Raw genomic sequence first — 20655 nt, forward strand, 5'->3', positions numbered from 1 at the left:
CTATTAAATTGGCTCTACTAAATGGCTCTACTATAAGTTTCCTATGTTTTTAGTAACGTGTAATAAAACGTTAATAATAAAAAAAAACAGATGTTTTGCGCGAAGTGACAGTAGTACCCACCTCAACGCTTCGCTTATGAGGCGTGCAATATCATCTTGTATTCAGACAAAATTTGTAGTTTTTTGGACACTGCATGCTTATCCTTTGTTACACTTTAAAATAAATAAATAAAAAGCGTGGTTAAGATATGTAATTGTGGTTTTTATTAATTTGTTGTTGTGATTTGATGATGAAAGAAAATTGATCCTTTTTAACACGCTTTTTTATAATATATTTAATTCGCGTTTCCAATTAATGACGCAAACTACATCAATCACGTGAATTAATTTCAACGGTTAGGAAATATTTTATTCTTTATGATTATTTCCTTTCATCGTAGTTTAGTAAAGCTTCATTTTCATGATAAACATGTGTTGAACAACTGTTGATTAAAATTGTTGCTGTAAACGTTTCCTATTTTAAGCATGCTTTATCATCTGCAATATTTCAGTGAAATGTTGAATGCAACTCCTCAACATGTTGCTTCAACTTTGTTGCTAAACAAACGTTTGAATGAATATGGGGATTAATGTTCTATGTTGTAAGAATTAAAAAAAAAAAAAATACTGCAGATAAATAAAAAATAGTAATAAGGTGGTACAATTTTATTCCAAATATTTATTAAAATAAATCGGTGACATGGTTATTCAGTTCTAATAATTTGCAGTTTGCACATAATTATAGCTTAATCACAGTATTACAATATTTCCTAAATAATATTGTAATACTGTGGCTTACTGCTTGTATTGGTTTTGAAAATAGGAAAAACATTGTAGTATCAATGAATCTTGCTTAAGCTGCATTACCTTTTTTAGTAATGGTAAAAATTATTGCTCTGTGTCCGTTCGTGGACTAATCAGACCGTTTATCGAAGGTCTATTGTTCATGTACGGATTGTACGGATTGTATGGAGGCAAGTAGGCAGGATTGTAACCAGGATTGTAAGCAGGGTTGTATCCAGGATAGTAATTATTCTGGTACAGATCTTCGCATGGTCCATTATAAATGGGATATATCTCCCGATTCTCGCGGTTCGCAGTGCACCTCATTTCGCATTCGCTCGCGTAGTTCCTCAAGTCGCTACCGCAGACGTTGTTTTGTGGAGGGAACGAGCATGGTAGCTGGGAGGGGTTGAAGCCCAGCGAGTAGGCGCTCACGGCGCTCAGGGTGAACAGCGTGGCTGAAAATGGCAGATTTGCTGTTAGTTGGTTTACTAAGATAATTAAATAAAATGAATTATTGGTACTGGTTGTGTTTGTGTGTGCGTGTGCGTGCGTATGTGTGTGTGCGTGCATGTTTGTATGCGTATGAATTCTATAAATTCCTTTTGGTTAGGGAGCCAGGTGCAAATTTGGTTAACTATTTCCTCTCAAGAGATAATTCGTCAGACGCATGAGAGTATAGTATTATAAAGCCTCGTGAACGTCAGCTGGCGCTCGGTTGGGGGGGTGCCTCCCACGCACATAGGAAAAAAAATACATTCATTCATTCATTTCCTCTCAGCTAAAAATTTGTCAAATTGTAGCTAACCCAATATCTCAACGAAAAAAAATAGTCAGCTGGTTACAACATGGTGTATTATACGTCAGCTGGTGTCTCGAACATGAAAGTTAAATTTAAAGAAAAAATTATTTTCCGTTATTTCCTCTCAAACAAAAATTTACCTGATGATACCTTATATGTAACTGTGGATAAATATATATGTCAGCTGGCTGTATCTTGGTGGAAAAACCGTCAGCTGATACGGGAGGCTACAACCGCTCTTCCCCCCAACCGAGCTCCAGCTGACGTTCACGAGGCTTCATAATACTATACTTTGATGCATTTTACTAATTACCGCTTGAGAGGAACTTGGTCATAAAATCTGCTGCTGGCTCCCGGACCATTTATAATAAACCAATATTTCGTTGATATACCATCGAATGATTGATTTTAGTTTGAAACTATCTGAGTGGATATTAATATTTTTTATATTGCCCTAGGGCCTAGGTAATTGCATCAATGATGCAATAATATCAATGTACATATTATCTAATATCTAATATCTAATATTCTAATATTTCTAATATTTTCTAATATATATTATAAAGGCGAAAGTTTGTAAGGATGTATGGATGTATGGAGGTATGGATGTTTGTTACTCTTTCACGTAAAAACTACTGAACCGATTACAATGAAATTTAGCACACATATAGAGGGTAACTTGGATTAACACATAGGATAGTTTTTATCCCGGAAATCCCACGGGAACGGGAACTATGCGGGTTTTCCTTTGCAAACGCGGGCGAAGCCGCGGGCGGAAATCTAGTTTATAATATGGTAATTTTTTTTTATATTATAATTTGATGCAATAAACTGTATAAATTTTATGATAATATTTTTTCTTTATGATATTTACTCACCACACAATGTACGTAAATCCATGTTTCACCGTTAGTGTCGAAGGATAACACTATTTGAGAATAGTATAGGAGTCCTAGAACAAGTCCTATTTATATTCCCTAGTGATGTACGATTCGCGTATCCAATCGTAACGGATTAAAATGTTACATGAATCAATCACATTAGTTGATTTTGTAACGGGTTTTCATGTGTTTTTAGATGTTAAGTGCAATGAAATATGTTACGCCTACTTTGTGGTATGTTAATCAGGATTTTTAATCAAGTCTTAGTTGTTAATTATTATGTTTGACACTTGCTATCGGTTCAGTGGAATTCAATGCATTACCTATATGTTTAGTTGCTACGGAATTGGCTAATGGATTGGTAAGTTAGAGGAATAATACATTGATGTACATTATCGTACATCTGAAAATCCCGATGCCAGCCTGGGATCCAACTTTTCTAAAACTGATATAATATAGATATAGATAGATCTCAATATTTATATACTTACCGAAAAATTACTCGTTTTGTGTGTACTATAATTCGATCATCAGCTACTAAGAAGTTGAAAGTCAACCTTATGCCTGTCAGATTTATCAAGGTTTGATTGTAAACTAAAACAGATGCAGAAAAATAATAAACAACTTCATCTAAAGCCAACTTTATACCAAAAGGTCAGTGATTAGAATTATTCATAAGGTCCATTTCATATTGCACTCGCCTGTATGTAAATGTATTGTATCATTTCTATAAAATTTATTCTAACTCCAAAACTCGTGCTTTATACTTCACTAGCGACCCGCCCCGGCTTCGCACGGGTGCAATGCTGATACTAAATATACTACAGAAAAATTGTGAACGTTGTATAGGTATAAAAATATAGCGGCCCGCTCCGGCATCGCACGGGTATAAAATACATAGCCGGGCGGCCGCAAACGCTACGTCCCGCAATTTTTAAATCTGTAATATCTTCGAAAATATTCACTTAAATCATACGGTGTAAAGGGCCATACAGATCTATATTAAATGAACAATGTATCCATGGTATTTAATTGGTTAAGGATTAATGCTGCATTGGTTAAAATCGCTTCGAAAATTAGCCATTATTTGTCGTAAAAAGTAAATGACAAAAAAAGTTATTGTGGGTTATCCATAAGAGATAGACATATACCATCGCGGACTTTTCTGTAGACCTTTTCAATGTGTATAATACTTAGTACATTATTTTGATAAAACTCGTAGGGTTCAGCCTGCGTTTGCAATGTAAGCGGAATAAATGTAATTTTTTACGACATCACATGAGAAACCTCAAAAATAACAGTACTTCTCCACTACTTAATGGATCTTATTATACATATAAACCTTCCTCTTTAATCACTCTATCTATTAAAAAAAACCGCATCAAAATCCGTTGCGTAGTTTCAAAGATTTAAGCGTACAAAGGGACATAGGGACATAGGGACAGGGAAAGCGACGTTGTTTTATACTATGTAGTGATACAATTTTTTAAAACACCTTACACCCTGTAAACTATACAGGACAAAAAAAAAAACAACTCCATCTAACAACACTTTTATTTCAACATTCATTAGCTTTATAATAATCCAGTCTGTAGGTATTTATGCTCTACAAAAGGTGGCGTAGAAAATGTTTTGAAACGATATTGTTTAGGTATGTAAGGTTAATCAAAATCCAAGTTTTCGACCTTGACGGACCCAGGCGCTAGCCGCCATCTTGAATTAAAGGTGCTAAAATTAGGTATATTTTAAATAACTTCTCAATTGTTTACTAAATCACAAAAGTGTCTATGAGGGGTTCAAAGAAGACAAAATTACCTACAGTTTTTTCATAAATGATTATTCTGTAAGTCTTAAAGGTAAAAAGTTACAAGCGACGGAAATAATAATATTTACAGAAATCATATAATTTTAATTTTGTTTAAAAATTGTACAGCTATCATTTTTTAATTCTCTTTGATGGCCCGGGCTGGTTAATGGTGGCTTCTTCATTATCGTCGCTGAAATTTTCTGTTTCATTGTCTGTATTTTTAGTTTCCAACCATGAAATTTCGTCATCATGACCAGAAGAAATCGAAGACGCTGGAGCACGCTTTCTAGTAACTTTTTACGGAGGGGACATGGATAAGGAATCCTTAGAAGATATCCGATATGAACGATTCATAAAGTTATCAATAAAAAGTAAATTTAATCGACGAAATTTCATGGTTGGAAACTAAAAATACAGACAATGAAACAGAAAATTTCAGCGACGATAATGAAGTCATGAAGAAGCCACCATTAACCAGCCCGGGCCATCAAAAAAAATAAAAAAAGATTGCTGCACAATTTTTAAACAAAATTAAAATTATATGATTTCTGTAAATATTATTATTTCCGTCGCTTGTAACTTTTTACCTTTAAGACTTACAGAATAATCATGTATGAAAAAACTGTAGGTAATTTTGTCTTCTTTGAACCCCTCATAGACACTTTTGTGATTTAGTAAACAATTGAGAAGTTATTTAAAATATACCTAATTTTAGCACCTTTAATTCAAGATGGCGGCTAGCGCCTGGGTCCGTCAAGGTCGAAAACTTGGATTTTTATTAACCTTTCATACCTAAACAATATTGTTTCAAAACATTTTCTACGCCACCTTTTGTAGAGCAGAGGCTTTTACATTTCCCCACAGACTGGACTATAACGACTCATTAGGATAATTCACAAGCTCCCTCATGTACAATATGCAACTCTATTCCCTGGTTAAAAGCGTCGCATTTCATATTGCACTCGCCGTCATATGTTTTTTGGTTGTTGGCGCATACGAGTGCTTCTGGCGGGCAAGCGCAGGGCACCCTCTCGGAGTGAGTGAGTGCAGCGGTTGTTAGGAGGACTGTGAAAATCAAATCAAATCAAATTTTAATTCAAATGGACGGAAATCGTGTTTATTATTTTACTAACATGTTTTGATAAAATGTGGCTTAGAAAATTAGTGCAGCAAACCAGGCTTTAAGATGGTCGTATCAGTTTGTTAAGATAACAAACTGGCGTGTTAAATTAAACAAATAATAATTAGAACTTGTTGCGAAAGGAACTTATAATAGACTATCTTTCCGCCCGCGCCTTCGCCCGCTTTGTCTAAAACCTAATAAATTATATACTAAAACCTTCCTCTTGAATCACTCTATCTATTACAAAAAACCGCATCAAAATCCGTTACGTAGTTTTAAAGATTTAAGCATACATAGAGACTTAGGGACAGAAAAAGCGAGCGAGCTTTTTTATACTATGTAGTGATGATACAAGGGTAGCACTTCACATTATAACAATGTCACAAATTTGACACAGTAAGTATATTATTTTCTAGGAGATTAGTCCCAACCCGAAAATGCACACGCAGTCACGGTTAAAAGTGTGTTCATAAATTCTTCTACTCACCAATAAAAAACAAAAACTTCATATTGTACATTTTCCTTGTTAACTCCAAACAAAATATGATCGGTACGACACAATACAAGTTTATATATTTGCAGGTAATATGGCTAATCCAAACTAATATTATAAATGCGAAAGTATCTCTGTCTGTCCGTCTGTTTCTCCTTCAAGACTAAACCACTGAATCGTATTCCATGGAATTTGGTACACAGCTAGTTGATACGATAGGTTTTTATCGCGGAAATTCTATGGAAACGGTAACTATGTTTCACTTCAAGAAAAGGTTATTACAGAATGGATTAACGTACAAAGTCGAGGGTATAAACTAGTCATACCTACATACAATATATGTACATCAATCCCATAATAGTTAATGTCACGTTAATTATATGAATTGTTTAACCAATAATTGGCTATTACTTTTATGTTTTAACTAATTGGTAATTCTGCATTTTCTTTGAACTTATGTAATGTTTTTAAAGAAACCAAGATTAAAATTGCTCATTGTTTGTCTGATTTGTGATATTTAATTGTTTATTTTTTCAATGTATTTAAAGAAGATAAGTGTAGCTTATTTTCATTAACATAATATTTTGAATGTGCATAATACCTATGGGTTCCTTCCTAATAGTGAGGTAGGCACGTTTTCCTAAAAGGTTTTCGATACATTCAACATTAAAAAAAAAAAAACATGTTTTGCCATAGTTTATGGCACAGTATTCCTGGATAGATGCACTACCTTATATTAAAAACTTAATTTAATGGGGCATAAAACTATGCATGCAGTTTTTAGATAAATTCCTAATACAATGACTGATTACACAGAGTATTTATTTCAAGTAAATAAATAAATCAAAGCAGGGATAAATTAAACGGTCAGTAATTTTTTATAGCTTTATTTATTCGACAGGATGTTCATTATTTTCGACCAGAAACGTGGTTTGTGATATTACTCCATACGTTTTTTCAGTCGAAAATTCATAAAGCACCTATTCTTTACACGGTCCGTCGTATAATTTCGTCAAGTAAATGTTTTTCAGACTTGCATCGCACCTCATATTACACTCGCCATAGTAAGTCCGGTGGTTGCTCGCGCACACAGGCTCGCCGGGCGCACACATGCAAACGAATCCGGGAGGGTGTCGGTGAGAATGGATCGTTGAGACGAGAGCCAGCAAAGCCACTGAAATAAAAATATACCCTGTATAAGACAGCTTGATCATTTTAACAGATGTAATTTTTTCTGACATTATAATGTGTCTATTTGAAGATTTTAGTTAGTTCGATCCCCGGTCGAAGCAAGTGAATTTTCGAAAATCTTTGAATGCAGTTCTATTTCTGTTTAAAAATAAAGGAATTTTTCCATTCAGCTAAATTTGCTATTTCAACTTTCAAGTAGGTACATTCCCTCCAGGGCTCATCGATAATTTCCACACTGTATATTGTTAATATCTACCTTTCGCATTTGTTTAAAATATAATTATTAAATACCAACACCTACATATTTTATGTAATAAGTAATTTTGTAATTATTATCAAGATTGAATTGTACTTAGTACTTACTGAATAGAAGGAACGTCTTCATCTTGACTTCAAAAGTTAAAAGTAACGATGCATTTGATGTTTTATATTTGCGGTATTTCGCTAATTATTTTTAATCAGTAATTATTATTAATTTATGCGGTGTAAAAATTAATTTGATAAATTAACGTTACCACCTCAATTATAGTTATTAAGAAAAATAATGAGTGAAATGCGCATATATAAAACATCACATGCATCATTATTTTCATTATTTGCGGTTCAAGATGAAGAGGTTTATTTTATGTAGTAAGTAATATTCAATTTTAATGTTATGGAAAACTGTAGCAGCTGAACGGGTAATTTAATGAAATTTTGCACAGTCCTCTTTTTTTATGGAATGGCATATGATTAGAGTAAAATAATAAGTATTTGAAGTAGATGAAACGTTTAAAATTACCATATTTTTACTAGCTGAAGCCGGCAGTTTCATTCGCGTACTTCCCAGGTATGAAATATCCTAAAATTGGTACAGTTCCGATCAGAACTTTGGCGAGAAAGAGTTACAAATGTACTTCAAGAAAGCAATGTAGAATTGTGGTAATTAACAAATTAATTTAACAAACTGCCATATAACTTGTTTAAATTGAGTAGGTATCATAATGTCTTCAAGAGAAAAGTGAACGCGTTACCTTCCAGGGAAGCCTTCCATATTAGGGTACATCTAAGCTTACCATTAGGCGACATCGTTGTTCAGCGCTTCCCTATCGGCATCAAAAAGCCATGTCCATGTCCAACTAAAATTCTCAAGTCTCAAGCTTTCTTGCATTGCAGTGGCCTTGATGGCGCTGCGCCGCGCTAGTCTCAACGATCTACGCACGCTTACCCAATCCTGTATACAAATGTAGGTGTGACCGTGTGCACCTGGAGAGCCCGTGTGTGCGAGCAACAACACGTACGCCGGAGAGTGTAATATAAAGTGCGACGCTATTAAAACTGGTGTGAGATTACACCGATTGTATGATGGACCTTGTTGCACTGTCGTATAATGTTTACCACAAAGGTTCACCTGTACAGATATTCCTGCGTAGGTAATGGAACGTGTGAAGGAATAGACATGTGCAGTTTTGTAAGCCAGTTTATCTAAGTTGATCTGCGCATGCATGCCTGTACGGTAAATCTTTCCAGTAGTCCGTAGCGTATATGGTTTACATTATAGTAAAAAAAAATATATAATAAAACCCTTTATTGACATAATAATGTACAGGTAGTTATATCGGGGCCACCCGCAGTACATGCGAGCGATGTCATATTTGTTAACGCAGCAAACTATGGCCACCCTGCATCGCCTTAATGCATACGTATTGTATTTCTTCAAACGCTGCATTTTTGTTTAGAGATAAGTTTATTAGTTTAAGTATTATTTTAATTCATTCTGAATGTAGAAAGCACTAATTAAAGACGTGTAAATTAAATCTTGTGTTTTTAAAAATCGTCCTTCGGTCCGTCGAAATTTGAGTGGCGCAGCCGGTAGGATACTCGATAATATCCTGCTGCCGAGCTATCAGTAAAGCCATAATTAAGGATCTGTGATAGTGCGGGGCAGACGAGTATCCTCGAACAAAAAAATAACTCCCGCGACGCGTACGCGTAAAAAACTGAATCGCTGCAGTGAAACGCGTACGGAGACTTCAAGGACGAGCATTCAGAATCATAAGTGAAGGACATGGGAGCGAGCAGACTGTGAGTAGACCTCTTCACTCCTGTTTTTCATAGTCCCTGTTTTTCACGAAATCCCCGACCCAAAATAGTCGGCCTAATCATTACGTTTATTTGATTTTGTTCATTACAATTATCGCGATAAGTCGTAATTTTTAGTGTTTAATTTTAATTGTTAGTTATTAGTTAGTGATTTTAAGTGTTAGGTACTTTCATTAATTTCGTGTTTTAATCGATAAAACTACGCAAAATGGAAGAGATTAAACTCATTCCTAGAGAAATACTATGTATCATTCCCAAATTTGATGGGGATGAAAAACTGTTAAACCTATTTATCAATAAAAGTGAATATATTATAAGGTCATTCCAAGATGCGAGTAATAACGCACAAAACTTATATGTATACCATGCCATAACGAGCAGGCTTATCGGTAAGGCAGCTTCACTGCTTAGTGATTACCAAAATATAACTTCATGGACTGAATTGAAAGAAATACTTACCCAACATTTCGGAGACCCGCGATCGGAAGAGTGTATAGCATTAGAGTTAGAAGGGTTAAAAATAAAACAAGGTGAAAGTTACATACAGTTTTGCCACAGAATACAAAACGTAAAAAGTTCCCTATTTTCAAAGGTGAACCGCTTCACGGACGAAGGGGTCAAAGCCGCGAAAATGATCATATACAATAATACTGCGTTAAATGTTTTTCTGTACAACCTCCCGGAGGACATGATCCGGATTGTTAGATTAAGGGGTTGTAAAAACTTAGAAAATGCACTTAGCGTAGTTACGGAAGAAGTAAATTTTATACAACAATATAATGCAAAGACTAGTAAGCCAAAACCTATAACCCAAAACACTTTTCAAAATTCATTCAAACCTAATTTTATTACAATGCCTTTAAATCAAAACTTTAAATACGGTAGCCCTCAACAACCAATTGGTTATCGACCAAATTTAATGCAACCACCTCGACCAAATTTTATTCAACAGTTAAGGCAAACACCACAAGCCCAAGGCTATAAATTTGGCACACAATCTAATAATAACCACCAATTGCGACCTTTTCAAAATACCGGTTATAAATTTGGAATCCCAAATCAACAAACAGCCCAACCTCGTTTTAAATTTGGCATACAACATGCCCAGGCACCGAACCCCGGCTTAAATAGCGATGTATCAATGCGTACGGCACCTATGAGGCAAAACGTAACTCATAACATATATTACTGCGATGAACCAAATTATGAAAATTACGATAACTCACCCTTAGATTATAAAGAAGACGCCGTGAACGAGTTATACGAGTATACCGATCCGGAAGTAACTGAAAGCAATTCTAATGACAAGAACGAAAATGTTCCGTTACCTGCCTCCGAAGACAGTGAAATAATAAATTTAAATTATTGTAACAGCATCTTAAAATTACCGCATATTATAGTTCCCGAAATAAAAGCAAAGTTTCTCATAGATACAGGAAGCAGTCGTTCCTTTATAAGTCCAGCCAAAGTAGAAGAATATTTTAGAGACCGTAAACAGTATGAACAATTTACAGTTGTTAGTACCCATGCGCAAAGCACTCATGATGAGGTTATAGTTATTCCGTTATTAAAAACTTTTAGAAGCACACTACCCCACAAATTTTATGTATACAATGTAGACAGTAGGTATGACGGATTAATTGGATCTGATTTACTTAAGAAATTAGATGCAAATATCAATATGAAGCACCAAATTTTAGAAACACGTAACGCCAAAATACCGATTATATATAATCCTCCGTTAGAAATCACCTTAGAGCCTCGATCAGAAACTAGAGTATTAATTCCAACTAACCTACAGAACGGTGACGCTATATTAGATTTTCAGACTTTTCGCGAAAGCGTTCGTATGCCAACAGCAATAGTTAAGTGTGAAAACTTTTTTGCACATACTGTTATTCAAAATTATTCCGATGAAAGTTTTAAAATTTCCATTACCGAGCCGTTTCAAGTTACGTTGCTCGAAGATGACTGTATAGTTAACGCATGTGATATAAACAACTGCGAAATGGACGATGCTTTAAAAGAGAATCTATCAAAATTACGGCTAGAACACACCAATAAAGAAGAACGCGAACTTATTAGTAAACTCTGTTATGAATATCGTGATATATTCTATTGCGACAAGATCCCTCTTTCATTTACTAACCAAGTGAAACATGATATACGCACGATCAATGAAAATCCGATTTATATTCGTCCGTATCGACACCCGTTTGCCCAAAATCAGGAAATTCAGAATCAAGTAGATAAATTATTAAATGATAACGTTATACAGGAGTCTCACTCGCCTTGGAGTGCTCCAGTACACTTAGTTCCTAAAAATATAGATGCATCAGGTGAACGTAAATTTAGGATGGTAATTGACTACCGTCGTTTAAACGAAATTACAATTGACGATAAATATCCTCTGCCAAATATTACAGATTTATTCGATAAGTTAGGCAAATCTACGTATTTCAGTACCATTGACCTTGCATCTGGCTATCATCAGATAGAGGTAAATCCTTCGGATATACCTAAAACAGCATTCACCACGCAATCCGGACATTACGAATTTAAACGCATGCCGTTTGGCCTCAAAACAGCACCGGCTACGTTCCAAAGGGCCATGGATAACGTGCTACGCGGCTTACAGGGTATTCACTGCTTAGTTTACCTCGATGACATAATTGTGTACTCGTCAAGTCTCCAAGAACATATTTCTAAATTACGCAAAATATTTGATAGACTCAGAAACACGAACCTTAAAGTTACTTTAGATAAGTGTGAATTTTTACGCAAAGAAGTCTTATATTTAGGCCACACCATAACTAAAGACGGCCTTAAGCCTAACAACGATAAAATTGAAGCAGTACTTAAATTCCCATTACCGCAAACCAGCACGGAAATTAAAAGTTTCCTCGGACTTGTCGGATATTATAGAAAGTTTATAAAAGATTTCGCGAAAATCACCCAACCAATGACGTCATGTCTGAAAAAGAAAAATAAGATTAATATTAACAATAGTGAATATATCAATGCATTTGAACGTTGTAAAGAATTACTTACCAATGCTCCGCTTTTACAGTTTCCTGATTTCGATAAACCTTTTATACTTACCACTGACGCTTCTAACTTTGCAATTGGTGCGGTACTATCACAAGGTTCAGTCGGTAGTGACAAACCAGTTGCATACGCTAGCAGAACATTAAATGAGGCAGAGACTCGATATAGTACTATCGAAAAAGAAATGTTAGCAATAGTCTGGGCTGTAAAGCACTTTAGGCCTTATTTGTACGGAAAAAGATTTACAATTTACACCGATCATCGACCTTTAGCTTGGATTAAATCAATAGATGAACCAAATAGTAAAATTACACGTTGGAAATTACGTTTATCCGAATTTGATTTTGACGTTATATATAAAAACGGAAAGCAAAATAGTAACGCGGATGCCTTGTCTCGAATTAAGGTTAATGCATTGACTGAAAATGACGATGTGTCAATGAAAGTTAATGTAGACGAGAAGGAGCGAAACCTTTGAAGGTTTCGCTCCAGTTCCAACACTTAACCGATGTAATAGATGAAATAGTAAAAGTTAGTAACGATCAGGCTGAAACATGTGACAGACCCCTGACGCCGATTACAATTTCGTCTAATTCGGACCAAACAGCGCCAATCACTAAAAATAATCGCCCGAGATCCCCATATTCGATTCCGTCGCCTGATAGTAGTACAATAACCGCGGAAAGCAGCACCTTGACCGCGTCTAGTAATAATAGCGAAAATACAGATACGGTTCACTCAGCTCGCGATCTTGATACGGAAGGCATACTTATTCTAGATGAAGCTGTAGATACAAAACCTAATCAGATACTCGTTTATACCTGGAATAGAAATAAAACAACAGTAAAAGACTTATCAAGACCATTACAAAAGGTACTAGAGGTTCACTTACCTGAAGACAATCCCGATCTCGTAAAGCAATTTCTCTTAAGTTACATCAGACCAAAATTGAAATATTTCTTTTATTTCGAAAGCCCAATACATAGAAAAGAATTTTCAAAAATGGCTACCACACTTTTCAAAAAGGGTTCAGTAAAGTTGTATGAGTGTAAGAGGCGAGTTGTTTATGTAGATGATGAAACCGAACAGCGCGAAATTATTCTGAAATATCATATCGGTAAAACAAGTCATAGGGGTATCAAGGAAACACTAGCACACATAAAACGGGTATATTTCTGGAATAAAATGGATCAAACAATAGCGAGCGTTTTAAATGGATGTGATGTATGCAAGAAAATGAAGTATGACCGAAAACCATTAAAACCAGAGTTACAACTTTCTCAAACACAAACTAGACCTTTTCAGGAAATATTTATCGATTCATTTACAATAGACGGTAAAGCTTATCTTACGATTATAGACGCATTTAGTAAATTAGGCCAGGCCATAGAAATCCATAACCGATCTACAAACGAAGTTATCAGAGCTTTGATTAAATATTTTTCTTTATATGGTATTCCCAATAGAATTAGTTCAGACCCCGGCACTGAGTTTAATAATGTATTAATGAAAGAAATGCTCTCGTATTACAAAATCGATCTTCATATTGGCACTCCGCACAATCCAAATTCCATGGGTTTAATAGAAAGATTCCACTCTACAATAATAGAAATTTACAGGATAGCTAAATATGAACGTAAGATAACTGATGCTGCATCTGTCATGACATACGCGATTATGTCATATAATCATTCAATACATTCTACCACCGGTTTAACTCCCTTTGAAGTCGTCTTTGGACATACAGAGGCTAATAATGCTTTTTCTGTAGATTTTAATAAACAATTAACCCAACAATTTGTAAAAGATCACCACAAACGTACTAAATTTTTATACAAATACCTTACAGACAAAATTATTCATAAGAAGCAGGTTATTAAGGATAAGCATGGTGGTGAAAATGATTTTAACATAGACATAGGAGATTCGGTTTACATTAAAGGAGTTAACACGAGGCGTGCTAAAGATAAGCCTAGGTATCAGAAAGCGATAGTCACGGGACCAATCCATAGAAATGTTGTGCCAGTAACGACACACAATCGTGAGACTAAAGTTCCAATTAAAGACATTAAGCGTCCTCCGCAGGTTACTGCTTCTGACGATCCATGTGATCCAAAACCAGGGCCTTCAACTGCACCAGATTAAACGGAATCCCGGAATAACATATTCTGCATTTTTACATAATTTTATGTCTATTTACGTTAGATTAAGTGAAATTGAAACTGCTGTAGCTTTTAGTAAAATTAAACTTTCACACCAATCCGTTGTAGATACGAAGGAATTATTGCTTTTATTAAAAAATATTGAAATTAGCGCTAAGTTACCATTTCCAGTAAATTTAGATAATGTTCTTAAAATCGAACAATTAATAGAAGTACAAATTTATGTAAAACAAAGTCAAATAAAATTCGTAATGACTATTCCATTAATTACTGATGATATTTACTCATATTTTAAAATAATACCTTTACCTATATTTAACAAAGAAAAAGGTCAGACTTCCCTTATCCTTCCCAAATACCCATATGTCCTTGTGAAGGGGTTGAAAACGATGCCACTTTCACAACCATGCAAAGAAATTGATGAAGACCGGTTCCTATGCCCGGAAATACTGACATCAACATTATATAAAGATGATTGTTTAACCGATCTTCTGCGGCTATCCACAAATGTTTCCAGTTGTCAGCAGATTCCCATTTCCATAGATGACGTGAAAATCGACAATGTTCTACCAAATAGATGGATACTTTACGTAAATGTGGAAACAGTACTTACTAAGGTCTGTGAAAATGAGGTAACCCAAGAATTTCTTCGTGGTACTTATTTATTGGCGTTAGACGAGATTGGCTGCTACGTGAAAATCGGAGATATAACACTAAAGAAATATGAAACGAATGGAAATGATATTATATACCCAAGTTTACCAAAAATTATATTACCAAATTTGATGAACTCCCAGACCGACAGGAAGCCTGTTAACCTGAAGGGTGCAAATTTAACTGACATAAATATGCTCAGGTATTTAATTGAAAATAGTGAAAATAGTGAAAACCAGTTTAATAGTACAGTGAATAGTGCCGTCGGAGTGATTAACATTATAACTTTTGTATTAATCGTAATTATAATTGTAATCGTCATAGTTATTAAGTCTAAATTAAGAAAAATATGTATTCAAGAAAACCCTTCAGATTTTCTTGAAACTGAGGATGGAGGAGTTATATCGGGGCCACCCGCAGTACATGCGAGCGATGTCATATTTGTTAACGCAGCAAACTATGGCCACCCTGCATCGCCTTAATGCATACGTATTGTATTTCTTCAAACGCTGCATTTTTGTTTAGAGATAAGTTTATTAGTTTAAGTATTATTTTAATTCATTCTGAATGTAGAAAGCACTAATTAAAGACGTGTAAATTAAATCTTGTGTTTTTAAAAATCGTCCTTCGGTCCGTCGAAATTTGAGTAGGTAAAATAATAAAAAGTAAACAGTAAATAAATAAAGATCCCTTCGGTTCTAAATAAAAGGAGGAATAAATTAAACGCTAATTCACATATTATGTATGATTTTATTTATTCAACAGTACATTTATTAATTTCGATCAGAAATATTAATTATCATTTTTATTGGTGACCAAATAAAATATGAAATTGAATTGAATTGAAACATATGTTTTGTTGGACAAATATAATAAAGCGAAACGGATGTATTCATACATTTAAAACAGCTACCTTAAACAAAGTTTCTTTACTTCTTCAATGCCTATGTCTTGCACGGACCATCATACAATTTGAACAAATACCCTCCAGTTCGTTTCGAATCGCAGTTCATGCTACACTCGCTGTCGTATGTCTTGAAGTTGCTCGCACATAACGGCTGGCCAGGCACACATTCACAGTTTTGTTCGGGTATAAAAGACCCGGTTGCGACTAGAGCAAATATGGCCACTGAAATGCAAGAAAAAAGCTCGAGATTAGGGAGATTTTTTTGGAATGTTTTACATAAAAATGGGTCAACAGAAGATACATAAAACCTGAACAAAAAAATCCTATAGTTTGTGCTGTAAGTGGTCCTATAGTAGGTTGATATAGAAAATAGCCTGGATAGTACAAGCTACTTTCTACTTTAGTGTAACTTCGGACTCCAACTAATGTGATTTTTTAAAACAATGTTAAACATGCTGATTTCTTAAGTTTAAAATTAATTATTTCAATATATTTAATATGTTTTAAGTAGGGAAAAGTTGTAATATTATTATTTAGAAGGTTACTTACGCAATAAAATGAACGTCTTCATCTTGAACGGTAAAAGTTAAAATAATGATGGATGGTATGGTTTTATATTTTCCTAAAGTAGCTTATTATATTAAACAATACCTATAACTAATGAAAGAGGTAACGCTAATTACTTAAGTAGTGTTTTTTAACCTGTAGTGGAAAATATGCATATTCTAAATAGACCTACCTACGTCTGAAATCTTAAAGGTATTTCACTAAATCTTACCATCTTTATATCTTCGGGTAAAATATTGCGATAAATTCAAATTATTAAATATATGATGTGGAAATATATTATATGAATAATAAATAATCACTTGAACTTGAAAAAACACAACCACACAATGACAATATACATTTATTTCTAACAGAACTTTCAACTATCCCATTCATCGTAATTCTAAAGCAACTTCAAATCCATCAACAGCTTTCATCATAATATCGAACTTCACTCGTATCTTTGGCACAGGATTGTTCTCTGGTTCGCCAATCACACGGTAACGTCGCAAGATAGTCGATAAAGCTGTCTTCATAGACATCATTGCGTATTGGTATCCTGGAAAAAGTGGAACTAGAATTGAACATTATAGTCTTATAGACATTATAGGCTCTCAAATATACTCTGAACGTAATGTAAAATTAGGGTCTATATGACTGCCGGTAGGCATGTTGTTATGTTTTCAAATAAGATACTATTGAATTATTCACTGACTGGTTAAGTTTGATCCTCTGTTTGTCTTTTATTTCTCAATTCATTCTGTCTGTTGCGTGATATAGTAATAGTTATATAAAACATTGTATAATTAGGAAAAAAATGTCGATATCTGTGATATTTATTCTAACTTCAGAGCCAGTAATAATGATTTCATGGCTATATACTTGAAATATATTATACGTACTTTATACAATATTTAAAAAGTGGTAATAGTTAACTCACCAAGGCAATTCCTTGGTCCATAACTAAACGGTATGTAAGCGCAAGGATGCATTCCTTTTGTCCGTTCTGGTAAGAACCTATCAGGATCAAAGGTTTCGGCATCAGAACCCCATACATTGGGGTTTCTATGGAGACCATACATGCTCACTGTTACTCCCGCTCTTTTGGGTATTGTAATGTTTTTATCTGCAAAAGGTAATGTGGTTTGTTTGTGGTATTTATTTGAGTATGGCTATATATTCTGACTGAGAGGTTTATCTTATTTGAATAGTTTTCAGGGTCTAAAGGCTAAAAATGTAAGAATAGCAGAATCATTCACGTTTATTGATGCTCTATAATGCAAACGAGATGTTTCTTTTAATCTAAAAAAAAACATTTACATAGAATCATTTACGATTCAAAAGAGGTCCTGATCTTTTTCGATGTTTATAAATTGTTATGCTCAGACACAGCGGCCCACAAAGTAGAAAATACCATAACGTTTATCATACAATAATTGTAAGAGTTTGTCTTTTACTCACTTAATGGAAAGTCTTCAGTCGCGGTTCTTATGATGAAAGGCACTGGTGGGAATAATCGTATCGTCTCCTTTATAACTCTCTCCAAGTATTGTAGCTTTGGTAGATCATCCTTTTCCAATAAGCGATCCGAGTCTCCAAAGATTGAGTAGATTCTAATGTGTAAGAGATTTTTGTTTTTTTTTTCAATTAATATTTTACTGTTTTTAGTAAAATTATTGTTAAGCTAAGAAAACAAATATTATCAGTATTGTTTTAAGATTAAGAAGAATACGAAGATTCATAGATTAAGTAATTACGAAGGAGGATAATTAGCTTAGAATAAACAGAATTTAAAATAAATCTGTATGAATTAACAGTAGAACAAATGTACATACTCTTCGTATACTCTCTGTTGTATCTCTGGATATTTTGCAAGAATTTTAAGCGTGAAACAGATGGAGACAGCTGATGTGTCGGTAGCTGCGACAATAAATGTCAATACTTCTTCACGTAGTTCAGTATTGCTATAACAGTCACCAGCTCCATGATTTATTAGGATATCAAGGAAAGTAATTTCCCTGTTTTGGAGTTGATCTAAAATTTAAAATATGTACATATTTCAGACTGATCTTCTTATTCTTCAATGATGTTAATATTCTTCAATGAGGTTAAATAGTAAAGAATGGTACCTAGTATTTGGTTGTCGTTTTCTGGGCATTTTTGTAGAGCTTTCCTCTTTTCTATTACCTTAAAATTTAAATAATTTGGTATGAAAATAAGATTTGTGGTTAAATTTAAGGAAGAATTTGAATGAATATAAGAATGTGATAAAATTTAAGTATTTAAAGATCCTCTAATACCTCATCAGTAAAGTCGTGTATGATTTTGATGGCTTGCATCAGTTTTTCATACTGTGGAAACAATTTGTACAACCAATCGGGTTGGAGCCAGGGTTGGAACATTCGCTCGCAGCAGTATCGTATCGCTTCATTGGTTGCTGTTAGAAAGGTGTTGCTGTGGTCTTCTTGAGAATTTAATGGCACGCCCATACCTGTTTCTGTAAAGAGTACGAAAGATGATAAGATGTATAAGAGATGATAACAACGATTTTTATCGGCTAGCGAACGTCTTCTTGTGGACGTTTGGAAAAAGTTAATTTTGTCGTTATTAAATGAACGCGCTAGTCATTCAATAAAATAGCAGATTCAAACAGATGACGACGACATATAAATTTTCAATTGCAAGGTTTTGAAATTGAAATGTTATTACCAAGTTTATTTAGAAAGTGAAATCGTATAAGCGTTTGTTGCTACATTTTATAAGTAAGCTTATTGTGATTTATAGGCTATCCGATAACACAGAAAATATATCCTATGATTTATTCTACGTTTGAACACCTCAGCTCTTGCCTTCAGTAAACTGTCTATTTTTATAGGGTCTACTTCAAGTCTGCAGCAGTTACTTATTGTATATTTTTGCAACAATTTCTGTTTAAGTCTTAATGAAATATTCAATAGTATACCCATCACAGAATCCAAATTATACGCATTAATTTGTAGCCATATCTTAAATTTTCCAGCGCCTGCCCTCGGCTTTAGTAAATTCGCTAATTTGTTACTTTGCCGTGCAAATATGTTTACAAAGTTTGCGATGACCTTTGGACTGAAAGCTGGTATTGCTATTTTACGACGAGGTCTCCAAACGGCAACTGAAAACGAAATATTTACAGTAAATACTCATAGATAATCATGGGCTTAATAAAACTATAGAGGGCCTTATAATTTCTGTTTATTGTGACTTTAATATTAAATGTTATGTAGTGAAACATACGTAAGCTTTATTTTAGTAAAACTAAATAAAATTATCATAGCATTTATCAATTCTATAAGAATTTAGTTGCGCGGTTGGAACAGTGAGAGGAATAATAAATATGGGTCAAACATTCATTATGTTATTTGACTTACCAGGTGCAAAAATCATAGCATTGCCAATTACTGGTTTTGTGAAGCGAACCAAATTGTCCTTCTCTAACATATTCTTTAATACTGCTTCTGCGTATGTTGGTTCTGTAATCACTGAAATATGATGAAACATGAAAGTAGGTATAACCATCATCTTATGTCCTGATGATGAAATTCGCTTTTACCCACGTTATTTTGAAACGTAGAGAGTCAACCGATGTATATTATACCAACTTAATACGTACGTAATAAATTGGTCGAAATAGTTATCTTAGATATTTCTTTACAAGTTCATTTTCTTCCAAATGCAATGTACTTATATTCTCTTAAACCTCATTAATAGAAACTCACTGTAATAATTATTTATGAAAGGTCCAAGCGACGACTGAAGTACTCCACCTCGTTTGGTTGTTACTCGACTATAATGTATCAGTTTCTTCATAATCACTACGAAATCATTTTAAGCCTTAATCATCACTATTTACTATTTAACTTCACTAAGCAATTAAGATACGTACGTTCAGGACTTATCAAGAAATACAAAGAACTTCCAAAGTATGGAATGTCGTCATTACTACGTTTTTCTTTCTTTACTATTGTATTTTTTTGTCTATTTTTGTTTATGTAAATGCATACAAATAAAATTATCAATAAAATATAGAATATCACGGACATTATAGAAAAAACTACTGTCTCTGTATAATTATAAATTTATAATGAAATCTCCTACAAT

The 20655-nt window shown here is 34.1% G+C and overlaps 2 protein-coding genes across 2 annotated transcripts in view; one reads left to right on the forward strand and one right to left on the reverse strand.

The window, feature by feature from the left end:
• glu (structural maintenance of chromosomes 4-like protein gluon) overlaps window positions 1–20655 on the forward strand; it is a 61699-nt gene that overhangs the window by 10262 nt on the left and 30782 nt on the right. The gene's annotated exons all lie outside the window — the stretch shown is intronic.
• On the reverse strand, window positions 16914–20364 carry LOC149898651 (cytochrome P450 4C1-like). Its single transcript, XM_090114816.1, has 9 exons — window positions 20274–20364; window positions 19926–20036; window positions 19484–19669; window positions 18822–19018; window positions 18651–18708; window positions 18357–18555; window positions 17983–18134; window positions 17462–17647; window positions 16914–17080 (listed from the first exon to the last, which is right to left on the reverse strand). Exons 1-9 carry the CDS (start codon window positions 20362–20364, stop codon window positions 16914–16916), a joined length of 1347 nt encoding a protein of 448 aa, XP_089970942.1.

Source organism: Colias eurytheme, chromosome 22, assembly GCF_061535395.1.
Source record: "Colias eurytheme isolate Ceu_HAF_F1 chromosome 22, ilColEury1 Martin Lab GWU primary, whole genome shotgun sequence".
NCBI lineage: Eukaryota > Metazoa > Arthropoda > Insecta > Lepidoptera > Pieridae > Colias > Colias eurytheme.